The sequence below is a fragment of the Poromitra crassiceps genome (assembly GCF_964638095.1).
Source record: "Poromitra crassiceps genome assembly, chromosome: 1".
Classification (NCBI taxonomy): Eukaryota; Metazoa; Chordata; class Actinopteri; order Beryciformes; family Melamphaidae; genus Poromitra; species Poromitra crassiceps.
The window spans coordinates 1,712,274-1,731,196 of NC_139623.1; the positions used below are offsets into that span (position 1 = coordinate 1,712,274).

The 18,923-nt window shown below is 43.8% G+C and overlaps 1 protein-coding gene across 2 annotated transcripts in view; it reads right to left on the reverse strand.

Annotated features, from left to right (window-relative positions):
• Window positions 1–8,829: 8,829 nt before the first annotated feature.
• The window catches only part of bckdhb (branched chain keto acid dehydrogenase E1 subunit beta), a 216,970-nt gene continuing 206,876 nt past the window's right edge, over window positions 8,830–18,923 (reverse strand). The window contains exons 10-11 of one of the 2 annotated variants that reach the window (XM_083633578.1): window positions 14,454–14,605; window positions 8,830–9,730 (exon numbers count right to left, since the gene is read on the reverse strand). In XM_083633578.1, the coding sequence (XP_083489704.1) occupies window positions 14,465–14,605 (141 nt within the window). In that variant the 3' untranslated portion in view covers window positions 8,830–9,730; window positions 14,454–14,464. Of the gene's footprint in view, window positions 9,813–14,453; window positions 14,606–18,923 lie in introns of both variants that reach the window. The other variant, XM_083633579.1, reaches the window with a different exon arrangement.

Below are 18,923 nucleotides of genomic sequence, written 5' to 3' on the forward strand. Positions count from 1 at the left end.
AGTCTCGCCCATTCTGGGACTGCGCCACGCCCATTCGGCCTAAAGCGCATTTGGCAGCGTAAAGCCATGTTGATATCGTCCCAAAACAGGCGCAAGGCACGTTTTTTTGCGGTTAAGGCACGTTTTAGCGCCGAAGGCCTGTGGGAGAATAGGGCCCGCTATCTTCGCTGCAGGGACGATAGCAGTCCCCCTCGCGCAAGTGTCAATTTGCATTCGAGGTGTTATGCCGAGTTTTGCACCCCCGCCACCAAATGCATCCCCACCTCATGGGAGCATATTGTAATGATTTATACAGAAACTGTAACTGTTTAACCCTTTAATGTTCGCTTCAAGAAAAAAGGAATGTAAAAATTAAATTTTTTGTATTTTTTGTTATTAGGGCACTAATAACAATAATTTAAAAGAATTACAGACCCCACAGTTTTTTAAATATAGGCCTCAACCAAACGGTTGAGATGCCGCTTGTGATGGTAAAAGTACCTAATACATAATCTTGGCTAAGTGGCTGGCGGTGGTGTTGATTTTGATGTCATCAGTGATGATGTCCTCAGTGATGTCACTTGAGCAATTGTGAGCAAATTGTGATGTCATCAGTGACAGCTGAGGCTATTTAAGTGGTGGGATTGTAAGTAGGGAGAAGAGGACAAGTGGTGCAACATCTCCAGAGTCCCCACCCTTGGAATCGGGCGTCTCCTATGGCCCCGGGGTCCCCATGGCTGTGCGTCTGACCCCAGAACAGGTGCTTCACCCCCCAGCACTGCCTCCCCCCGCCCCGTGAGCCCCATGGCTGGGTGTCTGCCCAGGACAGGTTCTTTACCCCCCTCATCCATGGATTCAAAGGAAAGATCCCCAATCACTTCTGCTTGTGTGGGCAGATAATCAGGATCACCTATTATGCCATCATCATCATCACTCAGATCAGCGTCAGGAGGATTATTCAGCCCAATATAATCTTAAGAGGTTTTAGGATTGTGCGCTTAAGCCCATTTCTACTTATCATGAACAAGCCTTTTTAATAAAAAAAACAACAACATTTAGATTTGAGCAACATCTCTTTTCTATTAAACACAATCTGGAGAGGTGACCACAAGATGACGTACCGAGTTCAAATGCCTTTCTTCAACATCCAAAAAAGGCTTAACACCATATTTCTGCATCACAGGGAATTGATAAAATATGCATCACATTTTGCATTAGTGTTCCATGAAACTCCCGATTTGATGATCCTGTTTGGATCTGAACTGACATGACAAGGACAGGAATCAGGAAACAATGGCCCAGAGGTCTCTCTGGCAAGAGGAGATAATATGAATGTGACAAGAGCTGAATGCTGTCACCATGCTAGCCTCCAGCTCTTGTTGGCACATACCCGTACATCCAATAAATCATTTGCAGCTTAATTTAAGCCTGGAACAGATAATTGGTATCTTTAAGACAGTAGCGGCTGCAGATAATCGAGGCTGGCGGAGCTTAATTATTTACAGCAGGTGCTATTATTTCTAAATACTGTAATATGAAAAAATAATAGACGTGTGGTTAAATTAGGCATGTTAAATGTGACAGTAGCAGCGGTTTAACACAAATTAGCTTCGGGAAATGTGAACTGTCCAAAGCTGTGAGTATTATGATGATGTCTTGCTCATTTGCTCTTTTTCACAGCAGCCACAACACAGGTGCAACCAAAACATTAATGAGAGTTCCCAACTTTAAATCCATTTAGGTCTGCCAGTGCTGGGGCCTTCATTCATGTTTTGGTTGCACTTGCACCTGTGTTTACCCTGCCTTTTAGACACAAAGTGTCAGTGCACCTGTGTTTACCCTGCCTTTTAGACACAAAGTGTCAGTGCACCTGTGTTTACCCTGCCTTTTAGACACAAAGTGTCAGTGAAAGTGAACATGCTTCTTGGGAATGAGTTCATCTAATGCAAATGTTGTGGCAATGCTGGAAAGAAAGAGCTAATGATAACATATAATAATAATATAATAATAATAAATAATAACTGACACACCCCTAGACTGGTTCCATTCATATCTCTCTGGCCGTACTCAGTTCATCCAGTTGAAATCATTCACATCCCATCCATCCCCCCTCTCCTCCGGTGTTCCCCAGGGCTCTGTCCTTGGCCCTATCCTATTCATCATTTACCTCCTCCCACTTGGACTGATATTCCGTAAATACAACATCCATTTCCACACCCAGCTCTACGTTTCCTCCAAACCCACTTCCACCTTCCTGCCCTCCTCCCTCTGTGCCTGTTTGCAGGAAATCAAATCCTGGTTCTCCTACAATCTTCTCAAACTCAACAGTGATAAAACTGAGGTAGTCCTCATTGGCTCCAAGTCCACCCTCACCATAGACAACTCCTGTGTTCCCCCCTCCCCTCAGGTTAAGAGTCTGTGTGTCGTCCTCGACAGCACCCTATCATTCCATACCCACATCAACAACACCATCCGGTCCGCCTACTTCCACCTTCGCAACATCAACCGCCTCCGCCCTTCACTCACTCCCAACAGCGCCGTAATCCTGGTTCACTCTCTTGTCACTTCCCGCCTGGATTACTGCAACTCCCTTCTCTTTGGTCTCCCCCACAAACTCCTCCATTAAGCTTCAACTGGTCCAGAACACTGCTGCCCGTATCATCACCAGAACACCATCCATCAGTCACATCACCCCCGTTCTACATCAACTCCACTGGCTTCCCATCAAACACCGCATTGAATATAAGATCCTCCTCCATACATTTAAGGCCATCCATAACCTTGCTCCTCCATACCTGTCTGACCTCCTACACATCAACATTCCCACCCGGTCCCTCAGGTCTGCCTCCTCCATCAACCTGACCGTCCCCCCAGCCCGTCTGTCCACCATGGGGTCTAGAGCCTTCAGCCGCTCTGCCCCTCGCCTCTGGAACTCCCCCCTCCCCCCGACATCAGAAACATTGACTCCATTACCCTCTTCAAAACCCACCTGTTTAGGCAGGCGTATGCTCTGTAATTGTTCATCTGCTCTTGTATTTTAAGTGTGTTTTAATTGTATTAATTGTATTTTAATTGTTGTACGGCGACCTTGAGTGCCATGAAAGGCGCCTTATAACATAAATTTATTATTATTATTAATAAGCCTATTCAATTCGATTCTAAGTGATATTGAACCAATTTGGCATCCAACAAGCCTTTTTCAAGCCACACATTTAACACACTTTAACCACCTGCAAAGCTAGCCCATGATGTACCTATTCAAAATTAAGTTTACAGTGAATGTTGGATGAATACATTCATAGCTATGTCATAAATGTGTAATGGCGCTATAAAACATGACTTGGCAACCATTAAAATGTACAGCAGGCCACATTAGAGGCCAGGCGGTTCTATAATTTTCAGTAATATCAGGTTGTATGGTTGAACATGGACCAGAGGATCTTCACCCCCTGTAGCTTCAAGTTGTGAGCAGGTTTCAGCGTTTCATGTAAATATAGTGTGTAATGACACACTGTCAGCGCATGGATTGCTATTATTGCCTTCCTAGCAGGCAGAGGTCATCTCTGCCACCCCGCCCAAAGGAGGGGCCGCCTCACCACCGTGGTTAAGGGCACTGCTTTCACCCTGACCAAAATGACAGACGTGATTTTATCTTTACATTTCCACCGGGCTTTGCGGCAGAGAGTGCTGAGAATCCTATCTGAAGCTTACAAGGGCTTAGCAGATACTGGCTGATTAATGGCGTTGTTTCAATCATTTTGTTACATTGACCGCTTAAGCCTGAAACTGCTGCTTCCTGGTGCTGGGAAGCACACAAACTTTATGATGGGCTAGGTGCCGAATTTATGAGGCACGAGGGAGGCCAACATGATCTATGAGATTATGTGGCGATAATATTACGAGACAAAAAGAGAGCATTTGGCGTAGGCGAGCATCTTTGGTATTCCAGCTTTCCAGCTGAGAGGAGATTCACAAACTTTTCACTTTGAAATGTCATATGGCGATAGAGCGTATATTTCTGTGACTCTGGAATACAGTACCACACTTCAGTTCTATCACAACCATTCCAAATTCATTCATTTTCACCGGCTAAAAAAAAAAGCAGTCCGCTGGTCATATTTAGCAGTAAAGAATTTGGAGATGTTACAATTCACACACTAATCACTCTTCGTGTTTGCAAAGTGACATTGGAAGCCGTTCCGCCAAACAGCATGCCATTCAGGCAACATCTTGATATAAAATACTTCCACTCAACACAAAGAAATGGCCAAAAGCACAGTGATCTCAGAAGACTCTCCAGATGCTAGGTTCCAGATGAAACTTCCCTGGTGTCCAGATCTGAGTCCAAGACATCTTCACAACACACGTCTTGCATAATACAGCATATCTTCCATTTGATCTCATACGGCCATGGCAGGCTGTGCCATGGGGCACACATTGGCCTTTGAACTTATTAGTTGTGCTTTGAAGTCACTCTCACCTTTCTCCTACAGTCTGCTGATGGTTTGAGTTTTTCCACTTCAGAAGCAATTTAAAATCAAAGACCTTCAGGCACGTGGTCCAGCTGGTCCTTCTTCTAATGCACCTCCACTGTAGACATTTCATTAGTAGGCGGAATATTCTTTGCCCATAGGCTTTACCTGCACGAGTAAGTAACCATATGGCATACTATACAGTGAGCGAGAGGACAAGCAGGGAACGCAGAGGTGCTGATGATGAATGGCAGAACTGCCAAAACATATCAAGCTCATATCAAGAAAATATCCAATAGCACACTAACCAATTACTAGTCTACATCCAGGTCTGTCTCATAAAGACTCATAATGAAGACTTTGAAGCTACTAATTGTATTCTTTTTTTCTTTTTTTGCTAAATGGCAGTTATCACTATAATTTCCAGTGAGAAACATGCTGTTTTCACTTATTTACAGAGGAGTACAGAGGAGGGGAGTTTTCAAACACAGTACTAAGGTCATCACCTGAAGCTCAATATGAGTATATCAGCCAAACCAATGAGCTTGTGGTGGACTACCAGAGGAAAAGGAGGCCCTCTGTCCTGATTGTCATCCAGGGAGAGGAAGTGGAGAGGGTGGACTCATACAAGTATCTTGGGGTCCAAATCGATGGTTTTAACTTGACAACAATAACAAATGGTCACAACAACCCACCTGAATATCTGGTTTACTTCCTGTATACATAGCTGAGTGCTCAAATTCGTCTCAAATTAAATGTTAACCGACACACACAGTAACAATGTAGACTATTTTGATCTTTATGTCTTGTAGTAGTTGTTATTGTTGTTGATAGTTGCCATAAGATCCACCCCTGTCGGAAAGACGCGCACACGTTGGGTAGTAGGGGGCGTTGTCGTCTGGTCCAGAGCTAGCCTGAGAGGCTAATAAAAGCTACATGTGGCTAGTATGACTATCAGTACGTTATTGCACACATAGGCCTATATTTACATTTAAACGTTTACATAGCAAAAATATAAATAGACGTATTTGTGTTTCCCCCTGAACAGCTGAGAAAGTGGACACTATTAGTTAGGACTGTGAAGATGATACGATTCAGTAGGTGGTGGTAATGCAACCGCCATAAAACACAGAAGAAGAAGCTGAGAAAAAGGAAGTGCTGTGTAACCACCACCACTAATATTGTGTGTCATTCCCACAGCACAACACATTGTGGACAAGCATTATGTAATACACTGTCACTAACAAACATATTGTGGCTCTATAAGATAACATTACAGCTCACAGTGCTTACCTGATCACCACTTCTCTCTTCCTGGACTGGGCCCCGTCGCTGTCTCTCTCTCTCTCTCTCTCTGATACCTGTGTGGACAAGCACTATGCATACAGTGTATGCACTGTCACTGACAATCACTTGTAGTTTCGGCCCTACACATGGGATATATGTAAATGTGTGTGTGTACATCATTGACAGTTAAGTACTGTATATATATATAACAATCAGCTCTCTCTCTCTCTATATATATATATATATATATATATATAAACTTCTGATCATCTGAAACTATGAAAAACAGCGTTCCTGAAATATCATGTTAACGAGAATGAAACGGGCAGACGGGAGGTCACAGTGACCTTAACCTTTGACCACCAAAATGTAAGCAGTTCATCTTTGAGTCCGAGTGGACATTTGAGCCAAATTCCGTCAAGGCGTTCCTGAGATATGGTGAATATGGAAGGACGTGAGGTCACAGTGACCTTGAACTTTGACCTTCGACCACCGAAATCTAATCAGTGCATCCTTGACTCCAAGTGGATGTTTGTGCCAAATTTGATGAAATTCCATCTAGGCGTTCCTGAGATATCGCATCAACGAGAATGACAGTCTAGATCACACATGGGTAAAATACAACATGCAAGATACCCGCTGAATAAGTGTCCAAATGTTCATGTCATTCTGGCCAATACTCCACTTCTGTTATAGCATTTCAGTCTGGAATATGGAATATATTTCAATAATATTTATGGCTAAAAGGCTAAAAGTAATCTCATGTGTAAGAAATGACTGTTCTACATTGAAGTAGAAATTTAAATAATTAACTCGTTGGTTTTGGATTTATTTAGCTTCAAGCGTGCATTTTTGTTTGTGTGACCCTCAACACAGGCTTTGAGAATCCCGGGCCACTTACTGATACTTATGTTTAAATTAACCCACTCATATTCTGGTTTATTTCAAGAAAAACATTTCGGCTAGTGGAAATTCTAATTGGCTGGTAACTTTAAAATCTAGCAGCCATATTGGCAGGTGGTCAAAAAAGTTAATTTCAAGCCCTGAGAGCAGGTGGTGACATATGAGTGAGTGAGAAAAGGATCATATTGGTGGTTAAGATTGAATAATGACATCACAACTGTTAATTTAAAATGAGTTATTCCTCTAAACCTGGCTTCAAATGCCCCAAATGTTTTGCGCTGGCGCCGTTCGGCCCTCAGCAAAACCTGGTAGCGAGGACATTTTTTGTGGCCCTCTCTATCATCAAAGTTGCCCATCCATGGGTTACGGCATGACAATATTTGTTCGGCCCCCGGCAACAATCTGGGTTTCTCATGTGGCCCCCCATGAAAAATAGTTGCCCACCCCTGCCGTAACCCATGAATGGGCAACTTTGATGATAGAGGGGGCCACAAAAAAAAATCCTCGCTACCAGATTTTGCTGCGGGCCGAAAATTTGGGGCATTTGAAGCCAGGTTTAGAGGAATAACTCATTTTAAATTAACAGTTGTGATGTCATTATTCAGTCTTAACCACCAATATTTGATCATCTTCTCACTCACTCCTACATGTATGTCACCACCTGCTCTCAGGGCTTGAAATTAACTTTTTTGACCACCTGCCAATATGTCTGCTAGATTTAAAAGTTACCAGCCAATTAGAATTTCCACTAGCCTAAATGTTTTTCTTGAAATAAACCAGAATATGAGTGGGTTAATTTAAGCATAAGTATCAGTAAGTGGCCCGGGATTCTCAAAGCCTGTGTTGAGGGTCACACGAACAAAAATGCACTCTTGAAGCTAAATAAATCCAAAACCAATGAGTTAATTATTAAAATTTCTACTTCAATGTAGAACAGTCATTTCTTACACATGAGATTACTTTTAGCCTTTTAGCCATAAATATTATTGAAATATATTCCATATTCCAGACTGAAATGCTATAACAGAAGTGGAGTATTGGCCAGAATGACATGAACATTTGCGGGTATCTTGCATGTTGTATTTTGCCCATGTGTGATCTAGACTGTCTGTCCCATTCTCGTTAATGCGATATCTCAGGAACGCCTAGATGGAATTTCATCAAATTTGGCACAAACATCCCCTTGGAGTCAAGGATGCACTGATTAGATTTCGGTGGTCAAAGTTCAAGGTCACTGTGACCTCACGTCCTTCCATATTCACCATATCTCAGGAACGCCTTGACGGAATTTGGCTCAAATGTCCACTTGGACTCAAAGATGAACTGCTTACATTTCGGTGGTCAAAGGTTAAGGTCACTGTGACCTCCCGTCTGCCCGTTTCATTCTCGTTAACATGATATTTCAGGAACGCCTTGAGGGAAATTCATCAAATTTGGCAGAAACATTCACTTGGACTCAATATGAAGGATTATATTTTGGCGGTCAAAGGTCAAGGTCACTGTGACCTCACCTCCGTCCCATTCTCCTGAATGTGATAACCTGGAAGGAATTTCATTACATCCGACACAAACATCCACTTGAACTCAATGATGAACTGATTACAATTTGGGGGTCAAAGCAACGCATTCCTGTGACCTCACAAAATACGTTTTTGCCATAACTCAAGAACTCATACGTCATACGACTCATATGACATTTCACACAAATGTCCAATTGGATAAAATGATTAAGTGATGATATTTTATACCGAAAAGTTCAAAGGTCAACTTCACTGACATGTTTTGCTTACCACTGTAACTGAGAAAACGATTTTGGGTCATTCTACAAAAACATAGGTTATTACATTATACATATATATTATACATTATGAATATAACATCTATATATATATATATATATATATACATACATATATATATATATATAATGGTTTTATGAATAAGGTGAGTGAGGTTCTCACTATTGGACCAGATCAGACAGAAGCATTATTTTTTTCTACACCAAATAGCATTCCGCCTTATACTGCCCTCTCAGAATTTTGGCTTATATGACGCCCCTGATTAAGGTGTATAATACACGTCTATATGGCACTATTGAATTGAACAAGTTAATGACTAACCAAACGGTCTATGTGAACAGTGAAAATCCAACAATGAATTCAAAGCAAAGCAAATCACAACCCAAACGTATTGCACCAATGTAGATTACTTTATTTTGCTTAAAAACCACAGGTCCATTACAGTATATTAGAACAATAAAGTTTAGTCCATGTCAAACCAAATAAAGACAAGAAAGACAACAATCAAGAGTAACAGCAAAGTGAGGCAGACAAGACACAGTTTTCCATACAAATACGTATCCAGCTTTAATGTCTGTGGAAATTAAATGATCTGTGTCATATTGACAAAGGAGTTTTTCTTTTCTGATTTCCCCCCCATTTGTACTTGGCCAATTTCCCCCTGCTGCCCTGGTCGCTGCTCCACCCTCTGCCGATCTGGGGAGAGCCGTAGACTAGCACCATGCATCCTCCGACACATGCACAGTTGCCAGCTGCTTCTTTTCACCTGACAGCGGGGAGCTTCACTGGCAGGACGAAGCACGTGGGAGGATCACACTATTCCCACCAGTTCGTTTCCGCCCCGAACAGGCGCCCTGACCGACCAGAGGAGGCGCTTGTGCAGCGACCAGGACACATACCCCTAATCCGGCTTCCCACCCGCAGACACAGCCAATTGTGCCTGTATGGATGCCCGACTAAGTCGGAGGTAACACGGGGGCGCGAACCTGCGACCCTCATGTTGGTAGGCAGGGAATCTACCACTACACTACCCGGATGGCGGATGCCCGAGTTTTTCAACATAAAGAAAAGATAATGTGGTCATCATGGTTGTAATTTTTCCCCTTGAAACAGAATAAGGTTCCCTAATCCAGAGGTAACAGTCTATTAGCTGGCAAGTGCAGAGGGACATGGAGCCCATATGGATACTGCTTGCTGATTGGATGGTTGATAGTGTCTTTTCCTGGTTGCTCTCCATTGAGGAAGAGGGAAGGGGGAGAGCACAGAGTTCAGGTCCATCAGAAGTTGGCCCTGGAACAGGAGAAAGGATCAGTGAGACAAGATGCGTAACTTGGCCGTCCACAGCGAATGGCAGATGAGAAGAAAAGAAGTGCTGGATGGAGGAGAAAGGAGGAGGAGAGAGGTGATGTTTACTGGGCAGGGAGGGATGAGAGTTAACTATAGTTGGAATCATCTCTTCAATAGCTCCTTCCCCGAGGCTGACGTTTTAATGGTTAGTACTCAAAATGACATTAGCAATTAAAAAAGGATTAAAATTAAAATACAGCTTATTGGATTGACACCATGTCCCATCTCACAGGATATTACACTCACTTCTATTACCAATAAAAGACAAGTTTAACCTCTAATATAGCAGCACGAGGTTTCAAAACTAAATGGGGCATATCTATGACATCTAAAATGCATGCCAGGCTCATCGTGCTGTTCATTTCAAGGCAAGGAAAAAGACATGGGATTTTTACAAAGCTATTGTCTCTGGATAAGAATAAATCAGGAATGTTATGGAAGATACAGTAGCACTAATGCTACCCCCCCCCCCCCCCTTCCTGGGGGTCAATGCTTTTAAGAAAATATAATTTACTTTCAAATGGTGGCTGTTTGCCCTATGACAGGGTTCCCCAAATAGCGGGCTGAGCGCCCCCTGTGTGCCCTGCGCTGGAATTGGAATAAGTGTCCAAATGTTCATGTCATTCTGGCCAATACTCCACTTCTGTTATAACATTTCAGTCTGGAATATGGAATTTGGCTAGTGGAAATTCTAATTGGCTGGTAACTTTAAAATCTAGCAGCCATATTGGCAGGTGGCCAAAAAAGTTAATTTCAAGCCCTGCAGGGAGAGCAGGTGGTGACATAGGAGTGAGAAAAGGATCAAATATTGGTGGTTAAGACTGAATAATGACATCAAACTGTTAATTTAAAATGCGTTATTCCTCTAAATCTGGCTTCAAATGCACCAAATCTATCGTTCGGCCCCCAGCCCTCAAGCAAAATGTGGCCCTTGGTGAAAAGTAATTGGGGACCCCTGGCCTTAGCCTGGGTAAACCCAGCCCCCACGTGACCTGCTCTCAGACCTGCTCTCAGTCACTAGGGTCTGGCGGACGAGCCATTCAAACCGGTTTCTGGGACGAGGCGCAGACCCTCGAGAATCGCAGCCAATGAGTGACGGCGTGACTGCCAACATCAGTCCTGCCGTGATCGGCCAATCTTTGTCAATGACGTATAACAGCTGCAGCGGCATTAGCACTGCTAGCCATTAGCATTTGGCCTTTCCAAAGCATAGCTCCCGAGCTAGCTACTAGCTATGGCTATGAACAGCTACGTTGAGGAAAATCAAGTGAGAACAGCTATCAGTTCAGTTATAGCAGAAATAGACTCAGTCACTGCAATTAAACCAGAACAAGAGCGTGCACTAGTGGCGTTTCTCGGGGGGAAAGATGTGTTCGCCGTTCTCCCGACTGGGTTTGGGAAAAGTTTGATCTATCAACTGGCTCCGTTGGTGATGAAGACGATTTTTCCCACGAAGAACCCAATTGTTATTGTTGTCTCGCCGTTAAATGCGCTAATGGAGGACCAGATACGCGAGGCTTCTAATCTGGGAATCAAGGCGTTGCAGATCGGTGGGGTGAATGATAAAGATGAGGACTTCATACATGGACGCTGCAAGCTTGTGTATGCAAGTCCAGAGGCCTTGATGAAGAAAAAGTGGCGAAATATGCTGGCATCGGCTACACGAAAATTAACGTTATTAAATGCTGTAACGTTAACGGTAATTCTCATGTGTATGGTTTATTTAGCCTACTCAATCTCTCCTGAGATTATAACGTTAACCTGTTAGGACGCTGTGAGCTTGTGTATATAAGTCCAGAGAACTTGATGAAAACAAAGTGACAAAATATCCTGGCATCGGGTACACGAAAATTAACGTTATTAAATGCTGTAACGTTAACTGTAATTCTCATGTGTATTGTTTATTTAGCCTACTCCATCTCTCAGCCCATTTTGATGCTGAACCAAATGACCAGTCCGGCTGCAATGATTGATTTGTGAGGTTAATGGCAGCCAACAGAACTTCATATTGTTTCCATACTGTACTGTTGTACTGTTCATACTCAAATTGTACTTTTTTGAATGGAACCGAATAAAAATGTTTTTGTTTGATAAAAAAAAAAAAACTCTCGTAACGGGACAAGCCCCGTCTTTTATTGTCACACGAACACCACAACACATGCATGCGGCCACAACACACTCATGCTGACGGTGGCCGGTGAAAAGTGTCCTCTGCATTTAACCCATCCAGGCATGTCCTTTCCTCCGGGGGGCAGGCCAGGAGCAGTGTTCGCTTTCTCGTACAGCGCCCGGGGACCAACTTCGGATGTTGTCGTCACTGGTCGGATGACGATGACGATCTGATCTTCTGCATGTTTTTAGTGGGGGGTTATATACGGAGGAACCCCCTGGGGGAGCACGGGGAGAACATGCAAACTCCACACAGGGAGAAAGGCCCTTACGACGAGATACCCCACCTGGGCAGTAGGCACTGAGGATATGGGGGGGAGCACAACCACAGCGCCCACAGTGTCCCAGGCGAGAATCGAACTCAGGACCTTCTGACTGTGAGGCGACAGCTCTACCACTGAGCCACCGTTCCCCCCACTGAGCCACCGTGCCGATACTCGTTTTAGCGTAACTTATGTGGGTATTCGAGGCGTAACCTATGTGGGGTTTGGCGTAACCTATGTGGGATTCGAAATAACGCATCCGAGATATAAAACGTTATGAATATAGCCACGTTATAAACAACAAACTAAAAAACAACAAACTAACGCTGGTGATCCGTATGGAAACAGTGTTACTCGAAATGGTTAGTTTGTTGTTTATAACGTGGCTATATTCATAACGAGCCAGGCCATCTCTGTTGTACTGCTTGTCATAAATCATGCACATGTGATGTATCAGGTGTCTGTGTAGAGCCTAGTGACTGAGAGCAGGTCTGAGAGCAGGTCACGTGGGGGCTGGGTTTACCCAGGCTACCCTGCCCTATGATAGTCCTTTTTTTTTGTTACTAGTGACCATTACTGGAATAAACAATACAGAATGTGGAGTGGCTGTTGAACAGCATGAACAAAAACAAAATGCAAACCAAACATGGCAAATACTAGAGCCTGACATAACTCCACTTAAAATATACTAGTGCAGTGCCCGTTCCCCCATGCACCACCCGGTGGGCGCTTCCCCCCCGCACACACACTGCACTCTGTCAGGTCCCCCTAAGCGCAAGTTTGAAGTCGATCCGACAAATGGTTCTCGAGATACGCGAAGGACAGACATACAGACAGTCCTGGAATAAGTCCAAATTGCATGAAATGCGGCACCGCACTCCATCGGGGTTCGAGCAGCGCACTCCCCAATTTTGAAGTCACAATCGGACAAATGTTTCTCGAGATAAACTGCTTTTTGTGTTGCCAGTAGGTGGCACTATGTCAAATTGCAGGAAATTCAGCGCTGCACTACTTTGAGTTGCCAGGAGCACACTCCCCAAGTTTGAAGTCAATCGGATGAATGGTTCTCAAGATAAACCACGTTTTGTGTTGCCAGTAGGTGGTGCTGTGCCGAATTGCACAAAATTCTGCACTGCTCTATGTCAGGTTCCCAGCAGCACACTTACCAAGTTTGAAATCGATCAGATGAATGTCTATCGAGATAAACCGCTTTTTGTGTTGCCAGTAGGTGGCGCTATGCCAAATTACACGGAATTCAGCTGCCTGCACTCCCTTGAGTCCCCCTAAGCGCACTCCCCAAAGTGGAAGTCGATCGGTTCTTGAGATAAACAGCATTTTTTATGTTGCCAGTAGGTGGCGCTATGCCCAATTGCACGAAAACAGGGCACTGCACTCGATCCGACCAACGGTTCTTGATGGCATGCAGCAGATGATGCTCATCCATAAGCAGTTGTGGAAATAGCCAGGTTTTACTCTGGGAACCCTACTTACACAGGATGGGGGTTGCCGGAAGTGGCGTGGCCCTAGAGCACGGATACTCAACTTGCTTTGCCTGGGGGCCACTTTTGCAAAATGACAGGAGGCAAGGGGCCAGTCAATAAACTTTAATATTAATTCTTCTGTAGCAGATTGTATGATTTTGGGGTGTCAGCCGGAGTTTAGTCTCACATTTTTTTGCATAGTTAATACATATACTCTAAGTGCCTGGGTGGCGAGCAGACAGCCATATTTGACAATTTAGCTGGAGCTCAGTCAAATTTTATTTAACCTTAGTTTTCATTGTGAATTAGGAAATTGTCTGGGGGCCACTCTGCACCCTATCGTGGGCCGCAAGTTGAGTATCACTGCCCTAGAGCAGTGGTTCCCAACCACCGGGCCGCCAATTCACTGTCACTCTTGACAGTGAATGGGGGCCATTCACTGTCAACAACGCTACGTTTACTTTTCTCACTACTGTCAACGACCCTACTTAAAGCTGGGGCTTAGGGCTGAAGGAGCAGAACTGAAGACAAATATTCAAATATCAAACGTGTTTCGCATCCGAATCGCACGGAAACAGGGCTCTGCACTCCGCCATGGCACCATCAGCGCACTCCCCGAGTTTGAAGTCGATCCGACCAACGGTTCTCGAGATACGCGAAGGACAGACAGACAGACGCTATTGCAATTATAGTATAGAATAGATAGTATAGATATATCTATACTTCAAAGGGTAGCTGCTAAATCTTTCATACTTGACAGGGGTTCAGTAGTTGATCATCCTCTTGATCGCATCAAAGCACTTCCACTTGTCCGGGATGTAGAAGGGTTCAAAGATGTGAGGGAACGGGGTGTCATAGCCACAGACCCTGCCGATGGGAGCCTCTAGGTTAAGGAAGCACTCCTCCTACAACAACAAAGAGACAGAGATCAGGACTTTGTTAGTCTAATGCTGTTAGTCCTCACACATCATTCACCATAGTAGATGACAAATCTGGGCTAACGTAGTCTCACTTGCCAGACTATCTCCGTTTCGCGCTGCACCAGAGCAGGAGAGAGTCTGGCTCCTCTTACACTCACTCTGGTATGGCGGGAAAAAAGTCATCATCAGTGACATCATCAGCATCCCTTCCCTGCTTCCCACTGATGATGTCACCAATGATGTCACTCGAGTGAGATCATTGGTGACATCACAATGACAATTGCTGATCACTGATGACATCACTGATGACATCACTATAGAGTGCCGCAGTGATGACGTATTTTTGTAGGCTTAACCAGAAATCGCCACCATGTTGGTTCGTCGGGGGAAAAGGCTATGGGGTTTTAGAATGGGGATTTCACTTAAATGCATCAAATAAGGTCTGTGATTAACAAAAGTTTTTGAAACTGCTGCCTTTGTGTCAGCATGATAACCTTCACAAACGTGAATCACTTTGACGAACCCAACTTTGACGACTTTTCCCCTGACGAACCCAAGTGCTCTATAGAGCTGAACAGTCACGTGACAGACATTGCTCAACAGTGATGTCACTCGAACAACTGTGACTTTATCTTATCGTGCGTTCCTTTATCGCAAAATAACTGGGATGTGGAGGCTAAATGAGGTCACATCCGTTTTGTTAGCGTTCCATTTGCAGAAAACTTGAGCTGGGAGGTTCACTGTTCATTGGTCAGATCCAGTCGCTAGCCTGGCTAGCCATTGTTAGCAATAACAATTGACAACATTGCATTTCACGGCATTTTGAGCATAAAAACACTGCAGCAACATGTCCATGCAGATATAAGTTAGGCAGTGCTGTGTGTACAGCTGATTTAGTGAGACACAAACAAAACAGAAGTGCTAAACAACATTACTACGATTATAACTACTGTTGTTGCGCGGCGCAACCATCTTGGATTTTTGAGGTCGGGGCTGCTGAGGCTCCTACGAGTTTGTAATGGGAAATACCAGCTCTGGTGACGTCACCGTCACAGCTCATGACCTTTGAAGTCGTAAGATTACCAGTTCCCAGTTATAAAGGAATGCACGATATGTCACAATTTGTGATGGAAGTGATGTCAGTCCTGTATGGCTGCACCGCTTACTTCAGTACCTGGGTGTGATTTTTTTTAATTCATCGCTGGCAGGTATAGTAAGCAGCAGGTCTGCCAGAATTCTTGGGGCTTAGCTCCCCTTTAAATGATGCACTATTGTGAGTGAATTCTGTAAATGTGTTTTTACCAATTTATATGATTAAATCCTCTCTTTTTCCTAAATCTACTTTGAACCAATCTGTCACATAATACTTTCTGTTGGTTATCTTACCTCAGCTCAAACCTCACTGGCTGCTTCAGTCTGTCACATAATACTTTCTGTTGGTTATCTTACCTCAGCTCAAACCTCACTGGCTGCTTCAGTCTGTCACATAATACAATACTTTCTGTTGGTTATCTTACCTCAGCTCAAACCTCACTGACTGCTTCAGTCTGTCACATAATACTTTCTGTTGGTTATCTTACCTCAGATCAAACCTCACTGGCTGCTTCAGTCAGATCATTGCTAAATTGCAGATGTGATTGTTGGAAATCTAGGGAGAGAGGCAGCGGGGGGGGAGGGGCTGTGGGGGGGGGGAGGGGCTTTGGGGGGGGGGGGCTTTTGGGGTGGATGACTCATGATGACACCTCCATAATGATCAGTAAATGACAGCTTCCCAGAGTCATCCTCCTCCACATCAGCTCAACACACTAAACACAACTATAGTCGTCTATCTTTTACTACATTCCCATCTCCTAACAGTATCCAGCAGCATTTATGATATCTCCAGTAGTTATTGGGAATTGAGCTGTAAAATGCTTATTTTAGAATTGAGCCAACAGTTGAACACTGGATTCTTTATTATCTCACAGACTCTTATAATATCAGCAAAAATGGCTTATTTAGGCTGATCAGAGTCGGCCAGCACTAAGGCAGTTTGGCCAGAGTGCAAAATAAGCCATCACTCATGTCGCTCCATTGGCTTTTGACCTCATCCCATGGTGTCAAAGCAGGATGAAGTTGGCCAAAACACTCCACAGGAGACAAACCCCCCCAGCTGATTTAAAGGAACACACTCGGACACACGCACGCAGACCTGCAGACAAGGACCTAAAGTACCCTCTCTCCGATTATACTGTGACTTGCACACAGCTCAAGCAACCAAAACAAAAGCAACCCCCTCTACGCACAGGACCTTCCTCCTGGACGGCCTGTTTGCGCAGGTTGCTGTGCATCTCAGCCAGCCTGCCAGACGGCGGAATTTGACCTCATTCTCCTCTGACAGTGTTGAAAACTCAGCTGGACATGTAATCCCAAATTACAAACGCACCAACTGACTGCCATGGTGCCGTTTGGCAGGGCAGAACTTGTATATTTCTCACTATGGTTTTTCATCTCTTATAAAGTCTAGGGAAAATAAGGTTTGACCTTAAACTAATTGCAACAGAATTTATTTTCACATTTTTATGTTTATATTGATGCCCGAAACACTATATTAAAAATCCCAGAAAATCCCAATAGTGGAAATATGTTAAAATTTAATTTTTTCAAAATGGCTGCCATTATTAAAATGTTGGCCATATCTTGACTCCAACTATACCTAGAATTACAAATTTAGTGTCTATTTCCACATTTTTGGGGGCAAGGAATCCACAGAAATGGTTGTTGAGTCTCTAAGTAGAACAGATTTTTATTTTCTCATGTAAGTATGTAGTCGTAATACAACATGTCATTTCTCACAATGTTAGCTACAACTTTGTATTTGTTAATCATACACATTTTGGGTGATACCCATTACCCTTGAGCATATTGAAGTGCTTGCCATTGAAAAAAAAAGTTATTTCCATATTTCCAATTAAAAATGTGTTACGGTAATGAATTTATTCCCTCACAGTGTCTCTAAAAGTGTCTGTAAAAAAAACATCAAAAATGAGCACATCTATCTATCTAAGGGAGCTAGGGCTCTGTTTGTCTGTTTGTCTGTCCGTCCCACTGATGACATCATCTCGAGCAATTGTGATGCCATCAGTGATGTCACTCGAGCAATTGTGATGTCATCAGTGATGTCATAAATCCTTCCTGGCTCACCCTATATAAGTGGAAGCAGTGTGTCTTTTTACACGCAAGCATCCAGTCCCATAAAACACCACCAGCAAGCATCCAGTCTGTCCATAAGAGGAAAAAGCAGCTCCTGCTGGTATATCAGTTGTGTGACCCCACAGACCTGCAGCGTAGGACCGAAGAGATACAAACTCCCCAGGTGGCTATTAATCGCTCAGCCTCCCTCTCCATCTAACATCAACTCCACCAGTACCTCATCCACGCTACAACAGTGAGGCAACAGGCAAGTAACTACTACTTTTGTTTGTGAATATACTGATTCCTACTTGTATTGTTGTGAGATGCCTCGCAACAAAAAACGGAATCAGATGATGAAAAAGCTACATGCTGCAAAGAAACCTGAACCTGCTTTGAATCCCTTAGTTTGAGCTATGCAATGTTCTAAGCAGACTGGATGGCATGCAGCAGAAGCAGATGATAGAACGCTCATCCATAAGAGACTTGAGACTTGACTTGGACTTGTTGTGACCAAAGACGTGAGACTTGACTTGGAGTATAGCTAAAATACTTCAGCCTTGACTTGGGGACTCTAGCTCAAAGCCTTGATCAGCGGGATATATTTTCCACAACACACTGGCTTTCATGCTATATTGCTTAATTATTCGATTGACGTCACTCACGTACGGGCACGCCCACTGCCGCCATGTTGTTGACATAGCGCGGCCGCTTTAAGTGACAGCCTATGTAAGAGCAGAGTTTATAGGAAGCTAGCCGCCGTTAGCGTTACCTGTATTGTTCCATTGTGTTGGGATGGTGACCTGCGTTACACGCGGCTGTAGTAATGACAGCAATAAAGTCCCCGTGGTTTGTTTCTATCTCTACCGTCCTCAGACGTGAAGGGAGCAAGACGGAGGATACGTCAGCAGCACAGGAGATGTGTGGATACGATAGTTAGGAGAGACAGGTGAAACTTTCTGACAGCTCCTCACAGCAAAGTCTGTTCACCTCGTTTTTTCTTTTGTTTATTATTACAGGCAGTAACGGCATCATACAAACAACAACTCTGGGGTTTTTATTGCTGTCATCACTATCGCTATTTTGTAATGGAACAGAAACGACAATAAGGCCGTTACTATAGTTGTCAGCT